Source organism: Melozone crissalis, unplaced genomic scaffold (assembly GCF_028551555.1).
Source record: "Melozone crissalis strain CALT ecotype California unplaced genomic scaffold, PUWL_Pcris_2 ptg000016l_1, whole genome shotgun sequence".
NCBI classification, from domain to species: domain Eukaryota; kingdom Metazoa; phylum Chordata; class Aves; order Passeriformes; family Passerellidae; genus Melozone; species Melozone crissalis.
The window spans coordinates 36,420,719-36,439,656 of NW_026535794.1; the positions used below are offsets into that span (position 1 = coordinate 36,420,719).

General features: G+C 36.2%; 1 protein-coding gene across 1 annotated transcript in view; it reads left to right on the top strand.

The window, feature by feature from the left end:
* Nucleotides 1–18,938, top strand: part of PLCL2 (phospholipase C like 2) — a 100,043-nt gene that overhangs the window by 69,877 nt on the left and 11,228 nt on the right. Inside the window, exon 5 of the mRNA XM_054273932.1 lies at nt 6,179–6,254. Within this exon, the coding sequence (XP_054129907.1) occupies nt 6,179–6,254 (76 nt within the window). The remainder of the gene's footprint in view (nt 1–6,178; nt 6,255–18,938) is intronic.

The window sequence follows — 18,938 nt, forward strand, 5'->3', positions numbered from 1 at the left end:
GGAGATCATCTAACCCCATCCCCTGCTCCAAGCAGGATCAGACAGAGCAGGTTGCCCAGGACTGTGTCGAGTTGGCTGTTGAATATCACCAAGGGTGGAGACTCCACAGTCAATCTGGGAAACCTCTTCCAGTGTTTGACCACCTAAGATTCCCCCTGAGCCTTCTCTGCTCCAGGCTGACCAGTCCCAGCCCTCTCAGCCTCTCGTCATATAAAAGATGCTCCAGTTCCTTAAATCTCTGTGAGTTTGTGCTGGGCAGTAGTCCATGTATTTCTTGTACTGAAAAACCCCAAACTGGGATGAATGCTCCAGCTGTGGCCTCGCAAGAAAGAGATGGGATAAACTCAGCATGGGTTTACAAAAGGGAAATCAGGCTTAGCCAATGTGTGTAGCCTTCTACAATGTGGTGACAGGCTTGGCAGAGCAGAGGAAAGCTGTGAATGTTTTTTCTTCATAAAAGTCGACTTCTCTTGTTTATGGTGGTCCTGTTAGAAGTTGGATGTTTCGGAATTCTTTCAGTGTGGTGTCCACACTGTAGGAACAGTTAGAACACAATTAATTTGAGTTGTGAGGTTTGCAATGTGATTTTATAGCAATTTCCTTTCTTGTTTGCTATAACCCCATTCTTCTCCAGCAGAAAATAAAAGGCAGCACATACAGCTTAAAACAACTTCTAATGCAGCTGCAGAGCAAGCTGACCATGGCAGTTGTCACTGAAAGGACTAAGAACAGTTCATCTGCTTGTTCTAGTGCATCAACAAAAATGACTTTTGGTGCATTGACACTGAATGCTGGACTGCTTGGGTATAATTTTTACAGACATTCAATTAGAGCTGACCATGTTTTGTTTGAGGTCCTGGTACCTATAATGGTTCTTGAGGGCAAAGAGTTTATAAGGAGTCCCTACCAGAGTTCCTTTCCTTGATGTTACTGCTTGGGGCAATGGTAGCAGCTTCTGATCCTCACTGTGGAACACTTCTTTTGAAGTGGTGCAGATGCTATTAGCAGTTTGGAATGCCTTGTGTTTGGTTTCCTATTTTTGTGAAGTGCTGTTTGATAATGGTGCTATTTGTACAATCTTGAGCTTAATAAAATGTCTGGAAAATGCAAATTACATGTTTATTACTGCTGTTAAGAGCTCAGGTTTGGCTTCTGAATACTAAAGATACATACATTTATTAGAAATGGTGTAGTTTGTGATTTCAGAAATATATCTAATATGTAGAGGTTTGGATGAAAGTAGAATGTGAATGCCATTTTAATGAAGATTTGATTTATACCTACTGTAAGGATGGTTTCAGGTTTGCTGTTGGAATATAGATCTAGCAGTATTGGCAACACATTTACAGATGTTGAAATTTAAATGTGTGGTGTGCTTTTCTTGCTAAAAATAACATTCATCCTTGGTGTTGCAGTTGTGTCAGTGAAGGTGTTTTCTCTCACTGAGTTTCATCAGCCAGACACGGTTTATAATTGGTTGATTTTTCCATTTTAAAATACAGCTGATGTCTTCTTGTGTGCTACCAACCAGTTCCACACTGGAAGATTGGATAAATCCTGGGGGTTTTGAAAGATTTCTTTCCCAAGGCCTATGTTAAATGTGATATTTACAGTTGAGTTCAGTTACATGTTTTTCACAAGTTGAGAGCATAAACAGAATATTTTATCTTCTACCAGAAGACCTGGCTATGTGAGCCTAGTAGAAATAGATCTTGTTCAAATTCAGCTGAAATTTAAGAAATGGTTTCAAATATATGCATGTGTAGGTACATGTGAGCACTTGCATTGATTTACATGGTGTTAGTTCATAGCACTTAACTCTTTCATAAAACAACAGATCAGACAAGAAACTTTGAAACATAAAAAAAAGCTATCCTAAAGGGTAGTCTAGACATTTATATATATAATTTTAAGTAACCATCTTAATGGGAGAGTTCTGTTTTGCTGAGAAGGAGGATAGATTTTTTTCAGTAAATGAGTTTTTCATTTGGTTTGTGAGGACAGCATCACATAAGGGATGAACTGTTAACAATGCAGTTCCATCTGTTTGAAGCAACAATTGTGATTTCTAACCATCATCATTGGCTTTTTAAGGTAGGAACAATGTAAATAATAATACAGGTCTCCAATCCTCATTGAGAATTCTGGACTAATCATATAGTGCTTACTTCTGAACAACAACAATAATAATAACTACTTAATTTTTAAAACATCTTGCTTGACATTCATCCATTTGTTAGAATAACTGGGTAAAATGCTTGCATGATTTAACAATAGAGTTTGAAGAATATAACAAATAGATCAAACTATTAACCTGGCCTCTGCAAAAAATGTGATGACTTCAAGGCTATAAAGCATAGAATTCTGCATTTCCTGTTTTCCATTGACCAACAAAAAAAGTAGGATAGTCCAGTCTGAAATGAGCACCTGAGAAGTTCTCTGGTCATGCTGAGGTTGGAGTGTGGTGGTGGGGCGGGAATTGAAAGGGGAGTTGAAGCAATTTCAGCATTGTATCTTATAAGTTCTATATTTAAAATAAATTTTTGGATATTTTGAATCTTTGCTTCCAGAAAAAAAGCAACATAGGTTAGAAATGTGAATCAGTATTGTAAGAGGCTTGTTAGAAAATACAGCTTACTAAACTTCATATAGCATGTGTTCTTTTCTTGAATATGCATAGGCAATTTGCAATACATTTTTAATGATCAGGTGGCAACTGATTGTTCCCTATTGCATTTGTTTCCATTTCTCTTTCCAGATTTGTCACTGATAATATTCTAGAAGTTAGATGTGGTTAGAAAATGCCTGCTTATTGATTGCCTTGTTCAATATAGACTAGTTCAGTGTAGAGCAGATTCTTCCTGGTCTTTCTGCTCCATTTCCATGACTAATTTGCCTTGAGATTTCCATGTCTTACTCTGCTGCAGACATAGTGGTTTTCACACTAAAGCTCCTCCTTACTCATCATTTTCAATTTCATTTTTATATTGATCACACATATACATGCCAGTATATTTGGATTAATTTTCTGTTTAAATATGGATATTTATACATAGTTGTTCCATATGCTGTGTCTGCCACAAGTCTTTCAGTCTCTGTGAATGTCTATATAAGTGTTTTCATGAGGTTAAAACTTTGGCTTGAACACTAGAAAGAATTCATATGTTCAAACACTCCATAGGAGTAATTTAACAAATAGCTGAATCCATACTAAAATATGACTGTGTGGTGAAGAGCAATGTAAGAATAAAATTAGAATGAACTAATAGTATTAGTTTATTAATCAAGCACAACTAGAAGGTGACACCTACTCATGCACACAGCATACTGCTCCATTATTTTCTTAGGGAAGGACATTTGAAAATTGGGGTGTTCCATAACAGTGATTGAATGGTAGTGGCAGTCAACCCCTGAATTATTGCTGGCTCAGCCAGTTTTGCTCTGCAGTGCTGTTAATCTTAAATACAGCTTTGTATGTATTTTAGAGACCAAAGATAATGAAAGTAACTGTTACTGGTCTTGATAATCTAAAAGTGGATATTAGAATAATTTCTGCCACATGAAATGCATTGCCATTTTTCTTCAGAAGTTGCAAAGAGGGTATTCCTTTTGATCATAGGGTATTTACTAGGTTTCCATACTGGAACTGTGAAATATGAAATTGGCATGTTATTATAAATTCTCCAGTATTAGCCTGACCATGATGAAAGAGCACTAATACAGTTATTAGGTTTTTTTCTTTTCATCTGCAGAATCAGTAGAACTTTCTTCTTTTGTCAATACAGAAAGTAAACAAAAAAGCAGTAATGTAAGCATTTTTATTCATCTTAGAATTCTCTTATTTCTGAAAATCAGTGCAGCGTCTCAAAGTAAGTTTTCTAATCAGCTGAGACTTGTTCTCCACTGCTTCTAAATTATCTGATATTCATGTAGGCCATACAAAGGAAGCAGAGCAGGTAGATATGCTCTGTGTCTGGAATAGGACCTAACTGAGATAACTTAGAAATTATGTTGTTAAACACATGGGGTCAGGAAAACAGAGTAGGACAGTTGTAATATTTCTTACAATTCCTTCAAAACAAATGCCTTGAACAGGCAGCATAGTTGTTCTCTTTTTTTATGAACTCCAGTCAAAAGAGTGCTCAGGTGAAAGGACTCGTATTGATAGGGAATCCCTCTCTGGTCCTTAGTATTGTGTATTAGCACCCCAGAAAAGCCCAAGAGTCATATGTGCTCAGCATTTCAATTTTCAGTGTGATTGTCAATTCAGAAAAACCTGCTTTACAGTTTCCTTTCAGCCAGTTAGCAAAATAATATCAGCTATTGGAACTATACAGCTGACATCAGCTGTGTTTTGGTTCTCCCCATTTAAGTTCATTGCAGAAACAAATGTGTTATGTGACATACATATTGAAACAGGTAAATCCTTGCCTGTCAAGCAAATTTACTCTGATCTTATTTCAATTTGTGAGTTCTGTTTTAGAGACTGAATAGTAATGAAACAAAGTGAAATGGGGCTTTCTCCTTGACTGATTAGGAATAGTCAGTTTGCAGTGGGTGAAATATAGTATTCTCTTACTTAAATTGTCTTCAATTTGTTACACTTAAATAGTAATCAGCATAATTCTATTTATAGGTAGTTTTTGCTTGAGTGAAAATTGATATTTATATTCAAAGAACAATCCAGTTTAAACTAAAGTTTTTCATTTGCAGCCTAGCAACCTGATCACGTTATTTTTACTTCATATATTCTAATTTACATTTATTTAAAGCAACCCCGGCAACGGACATAATATAGATCAGGCTAAGTAGATACTTTAAAAAGAGATTAATTGGGATGTGAGGATTAAATTAAATTATCCAGTATGATGACCTCCATGTACTCTAAAGTTGCTTTTTCACATGCTGTTGGTGTGTAGCAAGTAAAAATTCATGGTTTGCATAATTTTCTTTATTGGCTCAAACCAAAATAATAGAAATAGAACTAGAATTATTTTTAAATGCTTTGTCATTTGTTTAAACCAGATTTTTTTGCAGCTGACAGTTATAGAAGCCTGTAGAGTAGTTTGTCTGTGCAGGTGTTTTTCCTCCTCACTTGCTTGCACACTTGTCACGATCAAAAATCTGAGACTTGCTTGCCTGCTTCTCCAAATTGATTTATGCCTTACTTGGAGCAATGTTCAGAAAAACAGCCTCAATGTCATTCAGCTGGAGAAGGCTCCTTCTAATATGTGTGAGGGAGTCATGCCTCTTACAGTAATTTTTCTCTGAGGAGCAGTGTTAGAGAGGTTTGGGCTTTTTTCCCCTGTAACATTCCTTTTTCCCTGTAACATGCTTTTATGAGGAGGATTGTTCCTCCTCATAAAAGCAAATGGTGGTCTCCTAAGGAAAAGCAAGTTCCACATGAACACCCACATAAGTAACATGTCAAAAATGTAGTCATTGTTTTAGTGGAGGGAAAATTGTCTGCTTGAGTGGAAAGCAGAGATGTCAGTGGGGAAGGTGAGAAGCAAAGTTGTTACTTTTCAGTACATACCCTAGGCTGAAAATTCTGCATGGTTCCATCTTCGTGCATTCAGCTGGGATTCCCTGAAAGGCTTTTTATTTAGAAAGATCAGCTAAAAGAATAATTTATTTTTCCTATCCTCCACTACCAGCCTCAAGTGATTTGTTTTCTTCCATAAAGCATTGTCTCATACATGAGTGTGGGTCTAGCCACAAAAGGGAAAATGTAGAGGAAAAAATCTGGAAAAACAGTGGAATGATGCCTAGGAAAAACGATGCACTGGGTAATGAGTGATCATCATCCTGAGTGTTGGAGGGAATGAGGAAGAGGAAAATTGCATCCAGGTTATCTCAACCAAGCCACCAAAAGCAAATTGCCTGGTTATATCATTCCCAGTTGCTTTGATAGGCAGTGAACTATGGAGTAGATGTTTTGCTTCAGTATTCACAGATCCCAGCCCAAAATCATTGTATTTTTTATGCCTTTATGCTATGTCTAGGGCACTTTGCTACCTCATTATGACCAGAAAAAGGAGTACATTCATTATGTTAACAATAAGTATTAGTTAATCAATTTGAGTTCAATTTTAGGCATCATTTACAGATAAAAAAAATTTAAGTAAAATTTTAATTTTACTGATATTCTGTATATTTCAATTTATTTTCTCTGTAGATGATTCACACCATCAGGACTCTGGTTGAAAATACAGATAGCTTATATGAGAAGATCGTGCAGTGTCAGAAGGCAGGTAAGTGCAAGCTGCTTTTAAAAATATTATACAGAACTTGCTGCAATTTTTGTATTTTCCAAAACTTTAAATCAATATTCAACTATAGCAAAAAACCTCCCCCAACAAGCAAAACCCAACAAAAAAACAACAAAAAACCAAAAATACAAAAAAAGATTACTGTAATTCAGGCACATCCAGTAAGAGTGGAAAGGCATTTCAAATCATAGAAAGCAAAGATTCATAGAATTGCATCTTGAATTTAGAACTTACAAGTATTTTATACATGGACTGTAGCTTGTCATTATAGTAATTTCCACAAATGAAAACACAAGGTTACAGGAAGCAAAGAGAATGATCTTTCTTCACAGTGAAGTTTTTTAACCATTTGTTCCTCTTTCTCTATGTGAGAACTTTTCTTCTTTTGATGTGGCAGCCCAGTGTCCTCAAGGGCCTTGGTGAAACTTGAATTGTCAGGAGAATATTGCCTTCTGATAGTTGTGTAACAGTAATTCAGATGTTTGGTTCCTGTATTTCTTCAGAGCTGTTGGGTGGATGCCCTCTGGTTCTGTGTTGCTCCCACAAGTTCTCTGAAAAGTTTCCTGGGTCTGATATATATTTGAAATAGATGGTATAAGTACTTCTTGACCCCTTCACAAACTGACCCCTTTTTAATGTGATATTTTGTAACAGTTTTGTCATCTGGGCGCAGCTGAGTTTTGAAGGTTTCCTGCTTGTTTTGATAGCATGCCTAACCTTGTTGTTTAAGCATGCTTGTTTTCTTTTGAACTTTCAACTGTTTTATAAATAATGTTACAAATTTGCTCAAAGTGATGCATCACATTTTGCATCAGAAACAGGAATGCTGCCAAAGACTCTGCCAAAGGATTTACAGACATGTTTTGCATGACTCAATTGGAACAAAAGCTTTTTATATACAAATACATTTTTATCTGCCTGATATTTAGCATCCTGTAGCTTCCATTATCTTCCATAATTTTGCTCCATTCTTTGATTTGCTTCTCTGCTCTCCTACAAATTCCAGTCCCTTTGTTTTGTTCCTTTTTTCCAAAAAGAAAGAAATAATGCTCTTACACCCTCAGCCTTCCTTTGCAAACTCCCTCCTGTTAACAGTGGCTTTCAGATCAGCAGCAAGAAAGGCTTACCCACTTGGAATTTCTAGATCTCCCCTTGATTCACAGCATATACTCCTCAGACACTGTGAACTTCAGTCAAACCAAAGGACTGTCAAAATACCTGAATGTTTTAAGTTGCCCTATTTACTTGAAATTGTCAAACATAAATACCAAACATAAATACCATGAGAGACAAAATATTACTGCACATATCTTATTGATAGATGCAAAGATTTATCAAAAATACTGTGGTGGTTTTGGCTGGGATAGTTATTTTTCTTCCTAGTAGCAGATGTGGGACTGTGTTACAGAGGGCTTTAAAATGGGGCTGATGATGCAGAGATGTTTTTTGTTGCTGCTGAGCAGTGCTTACACAGGATGATGTTTTGCTTTGCTTACGTGCACGGCCTTTGCTTTACCCATTAAACTGTCTTTATCTCAACCCACAAGTTTTCTCACTTTTGCTCTTCTGATTCTCTCCCCCATCCACCCAGCAGGAGTGAGCAAATGTGCAGCCCTTGGTTGCTGTCTGGGGTGAAACCACAGCAGTACCAAACACAGAATGTATTGTGCTGTTGTAAGGATGTTGTTGTCTGGTAGACATGTGTGCTTGCTTCTTAAATCATCTCCCAGTTATGTGGTGATAATGTGCTTAAATTTTTTAGTGTCACCAGTGTCTTAAGCAGTTTAGATCCTTGGTTAGAGGTAAGGCAAAAGGCAGTTGCCCAAATTTTTTTTTTTTATATTTTAGAATTGTTGCTCTTCAGAAAAGATTGCTTTCTACTAGCTTATATAGATTCCTGTAGACTTCCATATATCTGACTTTCTTGAGTCTTACTGCCTTATTTTACATGAGGGACAGTTGGGTCCAGGAATCCTTTGCTTAAGATGCTAAAGACTTAAAGCCTGTGCTATATAGTGGAGATTTTGATCTCCTTCAAATGAGAACCCTCCAGTGTGATGACATAAGCCTAAGTATGGATTATGTAATAGATCCTGCTATTTAGGGCAGCTTTAGCCCTGCAGGGTCAAGGCATTTTTTTTAAGATGAATGAGCTGAACTGAATTAACTTTTAGTATCAATGGGTTTGGAAGATTACCTTATTGATCTCATGATCTCAGCAGATGCTATTTGAATTACGAGTAAAAGATTATACATTTTCTCATGTAGTTTCTGGATAAGGAGAAAACAAAATCATGCCTTTGTCTGGCCTTTTTTCCTTCTAGGGCTCAAATAGTGGAAAAGCTGCTAAAATAAGAAGTGGACAAGCTGCCAATAAGCAGTAAATTTTTGTTGTCATAACCAGGCTTATAAGAGAATTTTGTTAAATAGGCAAAGTAGATTCACTCGGTTGAACTGTTTTCTATTTTAAGTTTAATAATAGGACTTTTGGCCTCCTATAGAATTCAGACCTATTTTGGAAATAAATGCAGTATTATTTCCTTGGTTGATAGCCTTTTGGATAAGTAAAGAGACAATTATTGAGATGGCTATTTTCAGAATTTAAGTTTTTTTCTATTAATATTCTCTGAACACATTTAACAATAAACGTCTTTCCTCACTTTGGTTCTTTAAAATTAAATAATATTAAAAGCCTGTCTGTTTTATCCATATCAGCATATTAATTTCAGCTCAACACTTTGTTATTAGTTAAGTAGTTATTGAAAGTATTTTAGATACATGAATAATGAAAAGATACGGGAACATGATATTGCTTTGCTTCCCAGTGTACTTTTATTCTTTTCAGAGTTACAAAAAATCCACATAACTTCAAGATGACTGCAGTGCCATTTATTTCGTCACTATTAAACCAGTTAAAGATGCTACAAGAAAATGGAATCTAGGTGCTAAAGGGAATTTGAAGATAATCTGATCCATTCACTGAATCTCTTACAGTGCTAAAATGCTCCTGTATTTCTGCTAGAGTAAAGAATTTGAATGTCCAGGTCACCCTACCCCATTTATAGCCTCCTTTGTACTCAAATCACATAATTCCTCAACTCGTCTTTTGAATCTTCCGTTGCATTTTTTGCTTTATAATTCAAATACTGTCTGAGCTCATCCCTGGTTAAATGAGAGAACCATGACTTAGGAATTCATTTTGGTGTTCAGCATTGGAAGCTCAGAAGAATATTCCAAATATTCATCAAATTACGGGGAGCAATAATCACTAAACACAGCTTGCGGGTGACAAAGAACTACTGAACTTAATTAAAGGTAGATATGACTGGAGTATTTCTGAGTAACCTGGTGTGATGGAATGTGTTCCTTCACCTGGCAGAGGGTTTGGATGTAAAGGATCTTTAAGGTCCCTTCGAACCTCAAACCATTCTATGATTCTATTATCTTGGGAAATATAAAATCAGTAAGGGTAAATTTATGTGTGTCAGGGAAAATATTGCCTTGACAATACCTGCAAGGAATGGTCTCTGAGGTTTCTGTTCTAATTCAGAAACTGAAGTTTTTGTATGAAGTTCTAGCAGTGTCAGTTTAGTGTTAATATGATGCATAAATGTGTATTTCAGCACTGTTTACTCAAACTGAGGATGAATTAATTTTTAAGAATTCAGATTCATAAAAAACATACATATTTCTTTCCATATGTATTTTTAATAGGCATAGCCTTCCCTAGGCATCTGTGCAGCCAGAATTCTTTTTCAAATTCTTATTTTCTGGGCCCTCAGCTACACTATTCTGTCTCTCCATTTGACCATCCTAGTTTTGCCTTACGCACGTCATTTTCCTGGCTGTCGTTTTGATGATGTCTGTCCCTGGATGGATTTTTAGGTTTTTTTTCCTCATTGTGCGTCAGGACTGAGCTGCTTTCACTTCTCTTGTGTTTGCTCATTTGGTAGCAAGAGTTTCCAGTGCCTGCTGGATTTTCAGTCCTAGTCATGTTGTCCCACAGGCTCTCTGTAAACATCTACCTGGCTACTTCCTTTGAATTTGTTTTTAAAATTATCCCACAAATATAGCTAGATTGACACATGTCCTCCTACCACCTTAACCAAAATAGTTTTCATTGTACTCCCCACTCTTCCTGTATCCATCTGTTCTCTTTCTTCCTCACACTTGGATTCTGAGTTGTTGGAGCACAGTCTGTCTTATTTATCCCATCCATACAGTGACTGACTTTATTTAATAATGCAAGTAATGAATGACAGAGAAGGAGTATATTTTCTAACATGTACTTCAAAGCAAGGTATGGTTTCAGGAAAGGAAATATCCAGCCATTCTGGATGCCATTAAAGATAAACACAGTACACAGTATCTGTTGGAAAATGGTTAATCTGAGCTGCATGCAGAAGAATACTAGGATGATAGCCATACAAACACTTCAAATGCTTCTGGTAGTTGAAAGCGAAAGGAATAAAATCAATTTTGTTTGAATAGTTGGAACTCTTACTTCCCCATTATTACTACTTAAGCTTTCCAGCAAAATGACACTTCCACTGAGCTGTTGAGCTTTTTTCCCTTACTGTTTGTTCAGGTTATTTATATTCTAATAATTTTTGACTCAGGTTCACCAAAATAAAACATGTAAGGAAATGTAATATTCTGGCAGATTAGATAATCCACTAACAGAGCAAAAGAAATTTATATACTTAAATATTGAGGAGCACTTTTGACTTGGTATATAGGTGGGCAATTGAGTTTTTATTTACAGTGTGAGAGGCGATGACTAGGTTCCCAATATTTCTGCAGTTATCCCTGACTTGAAAGAGAATTTATGTTTTTTATGGTTTGGGTACTGTGGAGTTCAGCAGAACATGTTATTCCATGCCTTCTGAAATACTGCCTCTCATCAGCAGGTCTTGGGTCTTGGTTAGAAGCCATTGCATTTAAACTACTGTTTTGTAACTAGGGAGTGAAGGAATGCTCCTCTATTATCATTGGACTTTGCACCTGAAAATATTTCATTTTTTTGACTGCCATCAGTAGGACATGCTGATCTTCAAGTTACATCTTAGAATTGGATCCATTGCTGTATTTTTCATGAGATTCACTGTCAAAAGAAAGCCATCTATAATATTTGTCACCACCACGTAAGCTCCAACGTCACCTGCTATAGCTAAAGAGGGGTACTTGGAGACCCCTCTCAGCCAGTCTGCATGCTTTTGAAATACCTGCTCTTCCTTGTTTTCTCTATGTTCCTATTTTAATAAGCCAGTTATCAAATTGTTTTAACTCCTTTCTCTACACTTGCCACAACATAATTTTCACTGTTTATTAGCACAATAGACTTTTGCTGATAGTTAAGGGAAAAAAAAAAGGGTGTATTCAAGTTATTCCCTTTATTTATGTTTCTAATTTTTCTGTATTCTGTCTATCATTTTTACCTGTTTTTTTTTTCTTGTTTGCTCTCTGTCCTGTCCACTCCTTTTTTTTCTGCATTTTTTTCTTCCTGTTTGTCCTTCCTCCTCAAATAACTCCACTAAGCCTCTCTCCAGGTACAGCTCACATCAGCCCAGATTGTACTGTCATTGCCTGTACTCCCTGTTCTTCTCCTGTGCCTTGAATATTCTGGAAACCACATTCTAGTGGGGAGGAGGGGAAGTGAAGAATTGCACTTAGATCAACTTAAATAGTATTAGTGAATAGGTGATGAGTCATTTTTCTTTATGCTCACATGTTTGTCACCATAGTTATTCACACCAGTCATACACCACATTTTTCCTGTATTACTTCCCATGCATATTACTTCTCATCCTGGTTGGTACATTACATCTCAACCTTGGATGGTATTGGGTTTTTTTGTGAATCTGATATATTTTGCAAATGGGTGGATGATTCCTAGGAGACATCTCATATACTTCGTAACGACCTCACTCATTGGTACTAGGGCAAATATTGATCAGCACAGACTTTTGCATTACTCTCTTGAGTTTGCCCCTTCACATGAGGCTTTTTTCCCCCCCTCCTGTTAATGTAATGCCAGAAAAGAAAGAAGTTAGATTTCTGTGGAAGTGTAAGAGATTGACTACTATTGCCAGTGAAACAGTGTAGGCTCAGCTAGATCTGAACTCTGGGAAAAATTACAGTGTGCCATAAATCAGTATATTTATTAAGTCTGCATTCTAACATTCAATAAAATCAGAAACTTTTCAATATAATCTCATTGGTCTCTCTTGAGTATCAAGACTGATAAACAAGAGATGGAAACAGCAGTCTGTGGAAAAAAAAAATCCTCTCCTTTGTACTTCTCTTGTGTTTATGCCCTTTATTGACAGTCTTAATTCATTCTCATACGTGTAGTGGCTGAACTTGACCCCCCTTCAGAAATACGGTCTGTCTTCACAGAGGAGTGTATTTGTGGAATAAAGTTTTCTGTACATTGGGGGTGGAATACCATGAGTCAGTTTTCCAGAACAACTGTTTTATTATGTCAACGTCTGTTTCTCTGTGAATTTTGTAGAAGTGTTGTTTTGGAGGAACAGAAAAAGTGTTGGTGTGGGTTTTATGAGTTTTGTCAGTGGATATTGGGTATCTAGAAGGGTAATTTTACATAGGATTGTTCCTGAAAGTGTTTGAACGGGTGGAGCTGGTTACTTAACCCTTGGAAGTAACAACGTCGTGGCATAGATGTTGCACATTTCCTCTTTTCAGCTTCATAATAGTGTAAGCTTAGTACTGCAACTACTATAAATCTCTTCTGATGGTGTTCCTTAAGGAATTTAGTGAGCATTTTAAGTCCTCAGTGGCTCCCCAGCATTAAAGAAAGACTTTTACATGGAGAACTGGATTACTGTGATTGCACATGGGACTGTGTGAGTCTGGACTGGAAGACTGAATACTAATTTAAAGGAAATGCTGGTTCTCAGCAGGCTGTGATGCCATTGTTGTTTGGGATGTTGGAATAAGAAAGTTCTCTAAAGTATGCAATTTGTCTTTACTGTTTTTCAAGAATGATAGGGCGTTGGGCACCAAAACAGTTTTTAGCCACCTAAGTAGAGGCAGCACCTACGTGTCTGTCTGTGTCTGAGGAACATTTCCACTTACTACAGAGATAGTGCCAAAAAGGTCAAAGTAATTAAAAAATGCTGAACAACTAATTAAGGTATTGTATTCTTTTGTCAAATAATTATCTGAATATATTGAATGCAAATAATTAATTCCTTGAGCATCTTAAATCTCAGCAAAATATTCTTTGAACCTGCCAAGAAATTCTGATTGTCTAGTTATGGCGTAACATTTTTTCAGTGTCTTCAGTGGAAACAAAGTGTTTGGAAGTCACTTCAGCATCTAATCTTTGTTCCTGCTAAGACTCCATTTTTGCAGTTAGTAATGACTTTTTAAAAATACAGAGATACACTAAGCATTAGTTTATGAAGGTTCATTTTAAATCTTTGCGTGAAGAGTGTTTTGTAAGCAAAATATATGAGAATTTACAAGTATCGTGACTCCTACTGCTTCTCTAACATGATGGATTTGATTTATTGTTGATATGGTCTGGTAGCCAGACTCTTTTCCCAATCTCTTTTTCTGATAAAATTAATTTTGAGAGGAAATTGTTTGTGAGGCTGAAATAGCTGACTATTTAAGGAATGTAATCTAAAATAAAAATATTAAGAAACATATTTAATGCTGTAAAAAATTGAAGCTGTCGCTTTCAAAGATGTGGCCAAGAGTAGCAGCTGTATAAGCAAATTAAATATTTATTTGTGGAAATGAATACTTACAGCCTAAATACTTTCCTAGAATTTTTCATTTCCTTTATTACCATTTGACCTACACAGTGGAGGAAGAAATATTTGAATATATAAACTGATTTCATGGATTTTTAGTCTTGTAAAGAAGAAATTTGTGTATGCAAATTATTCACAGCATCTTTGTAATTGTTTGAGTTGAATCTGCATAGTGGTAGACCTGCAAGGTGTGGTAACCTAAAACCTGTGAGGTAATACAAAGCTGTGAGGTATTTTCTTTACATTTAAAAAATATTAATGTTTATTTAATTTTATTTTGTATTTATAAGTCTTTTCAAAAGTATTTAATTTGATTTTAAATCAAAGAGCTCTACCAGAAATTAAATAACCTATATTTGGCTTGACTGAATTTAAGTGCTTCATACCTGGAGTATTACCAGTGTTTACTTCATATAGACATAGTCAAATTTTGTGTGTTACTCATTTCACGTTAGGCATACTCAGTATATGCATTTATTGCCAGAATCTCATCACTGTGCTGTTTCACTGATAAAGTTTTTTGTTAAGAGAAAAAACATAGCAGGAGGAGCCCACCTGCTGTGTAGTCATGTCTCAGCTAGGTTGTAAATCATCTCTTGGCAAGAAAGCTTTCATCAAAGAAAACAAATGAGCATGTCAGGGGAAGATTTGGCTTTAGAAATACAGCTGAGCAAGTGTTGTGCTGGCTGTTTTGCTAAAAATTCCTTGAAAAATTAGTATCTTGGTTCTCAGTTAAAGAAAAGGTGTGAATTTTTTTTGCTATAAACTGAGATTGTATGCCAGGGCTTTGTGATAGGAGCTCTCACAAAAGCAAACAAATCTCAGAGTTCCAAATGTTTCTGTACTTGTACCACACAGGTATGTTCTCCAGTTTTCCATTTTTCAGTTTCTTTTCACTTCTTCATTTTAATACATGTGTAATTACCATCAGACAGTTCAAACAAATATACATATATTGTATGTAAAACCATAATTACATGCAGCTCAGTGACCTAAGGCCTCTTTCCTTTTTAATATATGCTTTTTAACTACTTTAAAAATAGCAGAATCACTTATGCTGCTTTATATAGCACATTTTAATTAATATCTTAAATATGATGCTTTGGAACTATAGTGAGAGCCCAGTAGTGGGAGGAATTGCTAACCAGCTTCCAACAGGTGTCGTTTCTAGTTAGTAATTAAAGAAAATAAATTTTATATGAAGTAGCTTCATTTTAAAGAAAAGAATAAACTATTTTTTCAAGCTAAATACAGTTGAAGATGAGTGGCTTTTATTAGTATCAAAAATGTTGCTTTTGAGGTGTATCACCAAATAATTTTTTTTTTATGAAAGCACAGTGTTGGGATTACAACAATATGCAGGGCATCTTTGTTCTAGCATTTCAAGCATCAGTAGAACAACAAACATATTTAAGCTCATATGAATGTTGCAAGTTCTGAATGGTTTTGTATCTACTGAACATATTTGTGAAAAATTAAACACTAAGAATCCGGGACATAAAGCAAAGCTGAAGTCCAATCTGGAAGCTATTCTGACAGGGGATGACTCAAAATTATCATCCTGTCAAGACAATTATATTGCCTTGTATGCTTTATTTAGGAAAACTTCTAAAGTTTTGAAGTTATTGAAGTATGTCATAGCAGTAAGACACATTGCTCTCTCTACTGTCATTTAGTCCTTGTTGAGATTATAAACATGAATGTTCCATCAGAACATGGCAAACATGAGTTAATGCAGGTTTGGCATCCTATGCATGTACCACTGTAGGTCATCCTGCAGCTGGCTGAGGAAACACAGGACTGTAGGTGCTTCACTCTGCTTCCCAGTGCACCTCTTGAAAATGGATCGTGTTGAACTGTATTTCACAATGAATGTGAGTTTTTGATCTGAGTAATTTTCTCATTTTAAAACTGATCACAGACACACATCTACAATGGTAATAAATTTTACTTAAGTTCTGATTTTGCTAGTGGACATCCATCCTAATATTGTCCTTTAGCTACAGTGATCCTTTGAGGTCCAAGGTCTTACCTGACTGGTGTAGAGTATCTAGAGAGCAATTGCTCCTCTTTTGGTTTTCTTTTTGCTAGACTAGCCAAGCAAATTTTTGTTAATCTCCTCAATGATACATAGTTCCTACTGCATCAAGTGGCCTTATAGTGTTTCTCTTTTCTTCATGCCATTAAAGTTATTAAAAATTGAAGAGGATTGTGCGTAAAATTTCAGAGTAGCATCTTGGATGTAAGGTGTTCCTGGTGAATGAGGAAGGGTTAAAGCCATCTAATGCATTCCAGGGCTGTGGGAACGGGTCTGAGAGAGAGGGAAAAGCTGAGACAATCATGAAATTCAAACTAACCAGCATTCACTGGGGAACCAGAAAGAGATTCAGCACTGATGGGGAAAATATTATTTGGAAATACTGAAGGATTGCTTATGAGAATGCTTTAGAATAAGCAAGTGTACTGCAGAGGAGAAGAATATGCTGTGAAATCTCTGGTTATGATTAGGAAAATTTGTCAGCAGTGTTTTGTTCACTGTACAAACCCGCTGTTGACTCATGCTATTGCTGTTTTGCTACATACATTACAGTGTACTTACATGCCTTGCAATGGCTGGGGTGAATGTTTTACAGAAAAGCTGCTCTTTTTAATGTGGAATACTTGAATCCATTTTCAATTTGCAAATGCTTAGGAAATTGTATGGCTTCTGTCAGCTCGCCCTTACTTATGCAGCGATGACCAGCCTTCTTAATGCAGGTTATGCAAACTAAGAGCCCTTAGTACCCCCATGCAGAAACTCAGAAGGGGACCAAATAATGATGTTTGAAACTTCGTCACACTGCTACAAGCAGTAGGCAAACAAGTTAAAGAAAGCTAGGAAGTAGGACTAAGCCAGTCAGCCTCACCTCAGTTCCACAAAAGAGGGGAAATCCTTGGTGATATTGAACAGCCACCTCACGCAGTCCTGGGCCACCTGTTCGCTCTGATCCTGGTTTTGAGCAATGGGGTTGGTCCAGATCTGCCTTTCAACCTCAGTGATTCCGTGCACATAAGGATTTTCCAGTCAAAAGAGCTTTTTAGATTTGAGCTTTCTGGCTTAAGGCAACAATCAGTAATAATTTCATTGTAGATAAATACATTTGTGCAGTGGGCAAAAATTAAAACACAGAAAATACCATCCAAACAGAAGAGCATACATCCTATATATTCTTCGTGGACACTCAGAAAGTTGTGAATTATATCTTCCTTAACATCTGCCACAATAAATGAAAAATATAACTAACTTGTGCTTTCTTTGATTGAGGTGGTATATGCAAAAATATAATGGGTGATACATCAGGTTAATGGTATGCCTGTTACCATTCAAGAGCTCTCAGGCAGTTCAAAATTACTAATTGACTAATAAATCTAGAAGTAATTAAGCCTCGTAAAAAGTGACTTGTTTATTATATCTTAATGAGAGTGAGAGCTGAATTTTTATTTGCAAAGAGACAGAAAATTGTTTATATAAAAAAGTAATTTAACCTTGAGTTTTCTTTGTAAGCATATCCTAAAGGCATGTTTACATGGGTTTATATGAACATGTAAATTATTTTATTAATTTAGCTGTAAATGAGAATGTCTTTCCTCTTTTTCCCTTTTTCTGTTATCTTCTAATATGTTTAATTTTGGAATTTAACACTTGTGTTATTCCTTTGCCATAGTTAAAGCATGAAATAATTCCAAGGCAAAGTGCAAGAAAACCAAGCGAGAGCATAAGAGATGAATGCCAAGAGAGGCATAGTCAACAGTTAAATGTTGTGCTGCATTCATGCTCTAAAATTTAATTGTCCATATATTGTGTACCAAATAAGAGCCATTCCTTTCAGCAGATGGAAAAACTGAGACAAAGAGATGAAATAATTCGTTTCAATTAATCAGGCAAGAGCTAGTAATGGAAGCAGAAATAAAATTCAAATCTGCTTGTTCCTGCTTGTGTGTTTACGTTTAGTGTAGCATGATGATGAGGAGTTGGCCAGTCTGTGAGAGATGTTGAGGATGCCCCTGATATCAGTATCAGTATCAATATTAGTGGTGTTTAAGCAGGAGGCATGTGTCAGCTGGGGGTTTACATGTGTGTGCCCTGTTGGGATGATCTGACTGCTTCATTTTCTGAAGAAGGGTGATGAGATGTTCCTGCCAACTTCCAAGTGTACTTAGCTGCGGTGGAATGGCTTTGGCAGGACAGAAATGTGTCATAGCATGAGTGTAGACTGGGAAGAGCATCACCACAGAAGGTTGTTGGTGAACATAAAGGAGTTTTTCTGGCTGGCAGAATACGCAGTCACCATTGTGTTCATGTCTGTGATATCAGGAATTTTGTATACATCAAAATAATCTGAAATCTACAAAGCACCAATCCCACTTTTAACATGCAGGTGGTCAGCATTATTCTTAATATCTTTCTTCTTTAGTTCAAGTTACTATCGATTGCTGCTGTCCACTGACTTAAAAAGCAATAATTGTTAAGATGGAAATGAGGTGCAAACTTCAAAAGTTTGCCAGTATGTCTCAGAATTCATTGTACAGATCAGAAAATCTGTACTGTTGTGATGGCTCTAGAAGTGTAATATTGTAAATAGGGATCTGTGTATAATCTTTCCTTTCCATAATCCTATTGGGAGTTTATTATTTTGGTTGATATGAATGAGAAATGGATACTTAGAACAATGATGGGTTTATAAACTTTAATTTCTCACCTGCTTAGAAATTAGTTTTGGGGAAATATAAGATGAACATTATATTTGAGACATCAAAGGGAGAGCTGTAGAGAAGTGATTGAAATAAAAATTATACACTATATTAATTCAGGGAAAATATTTGCCATTTATTTTTCTTGTAG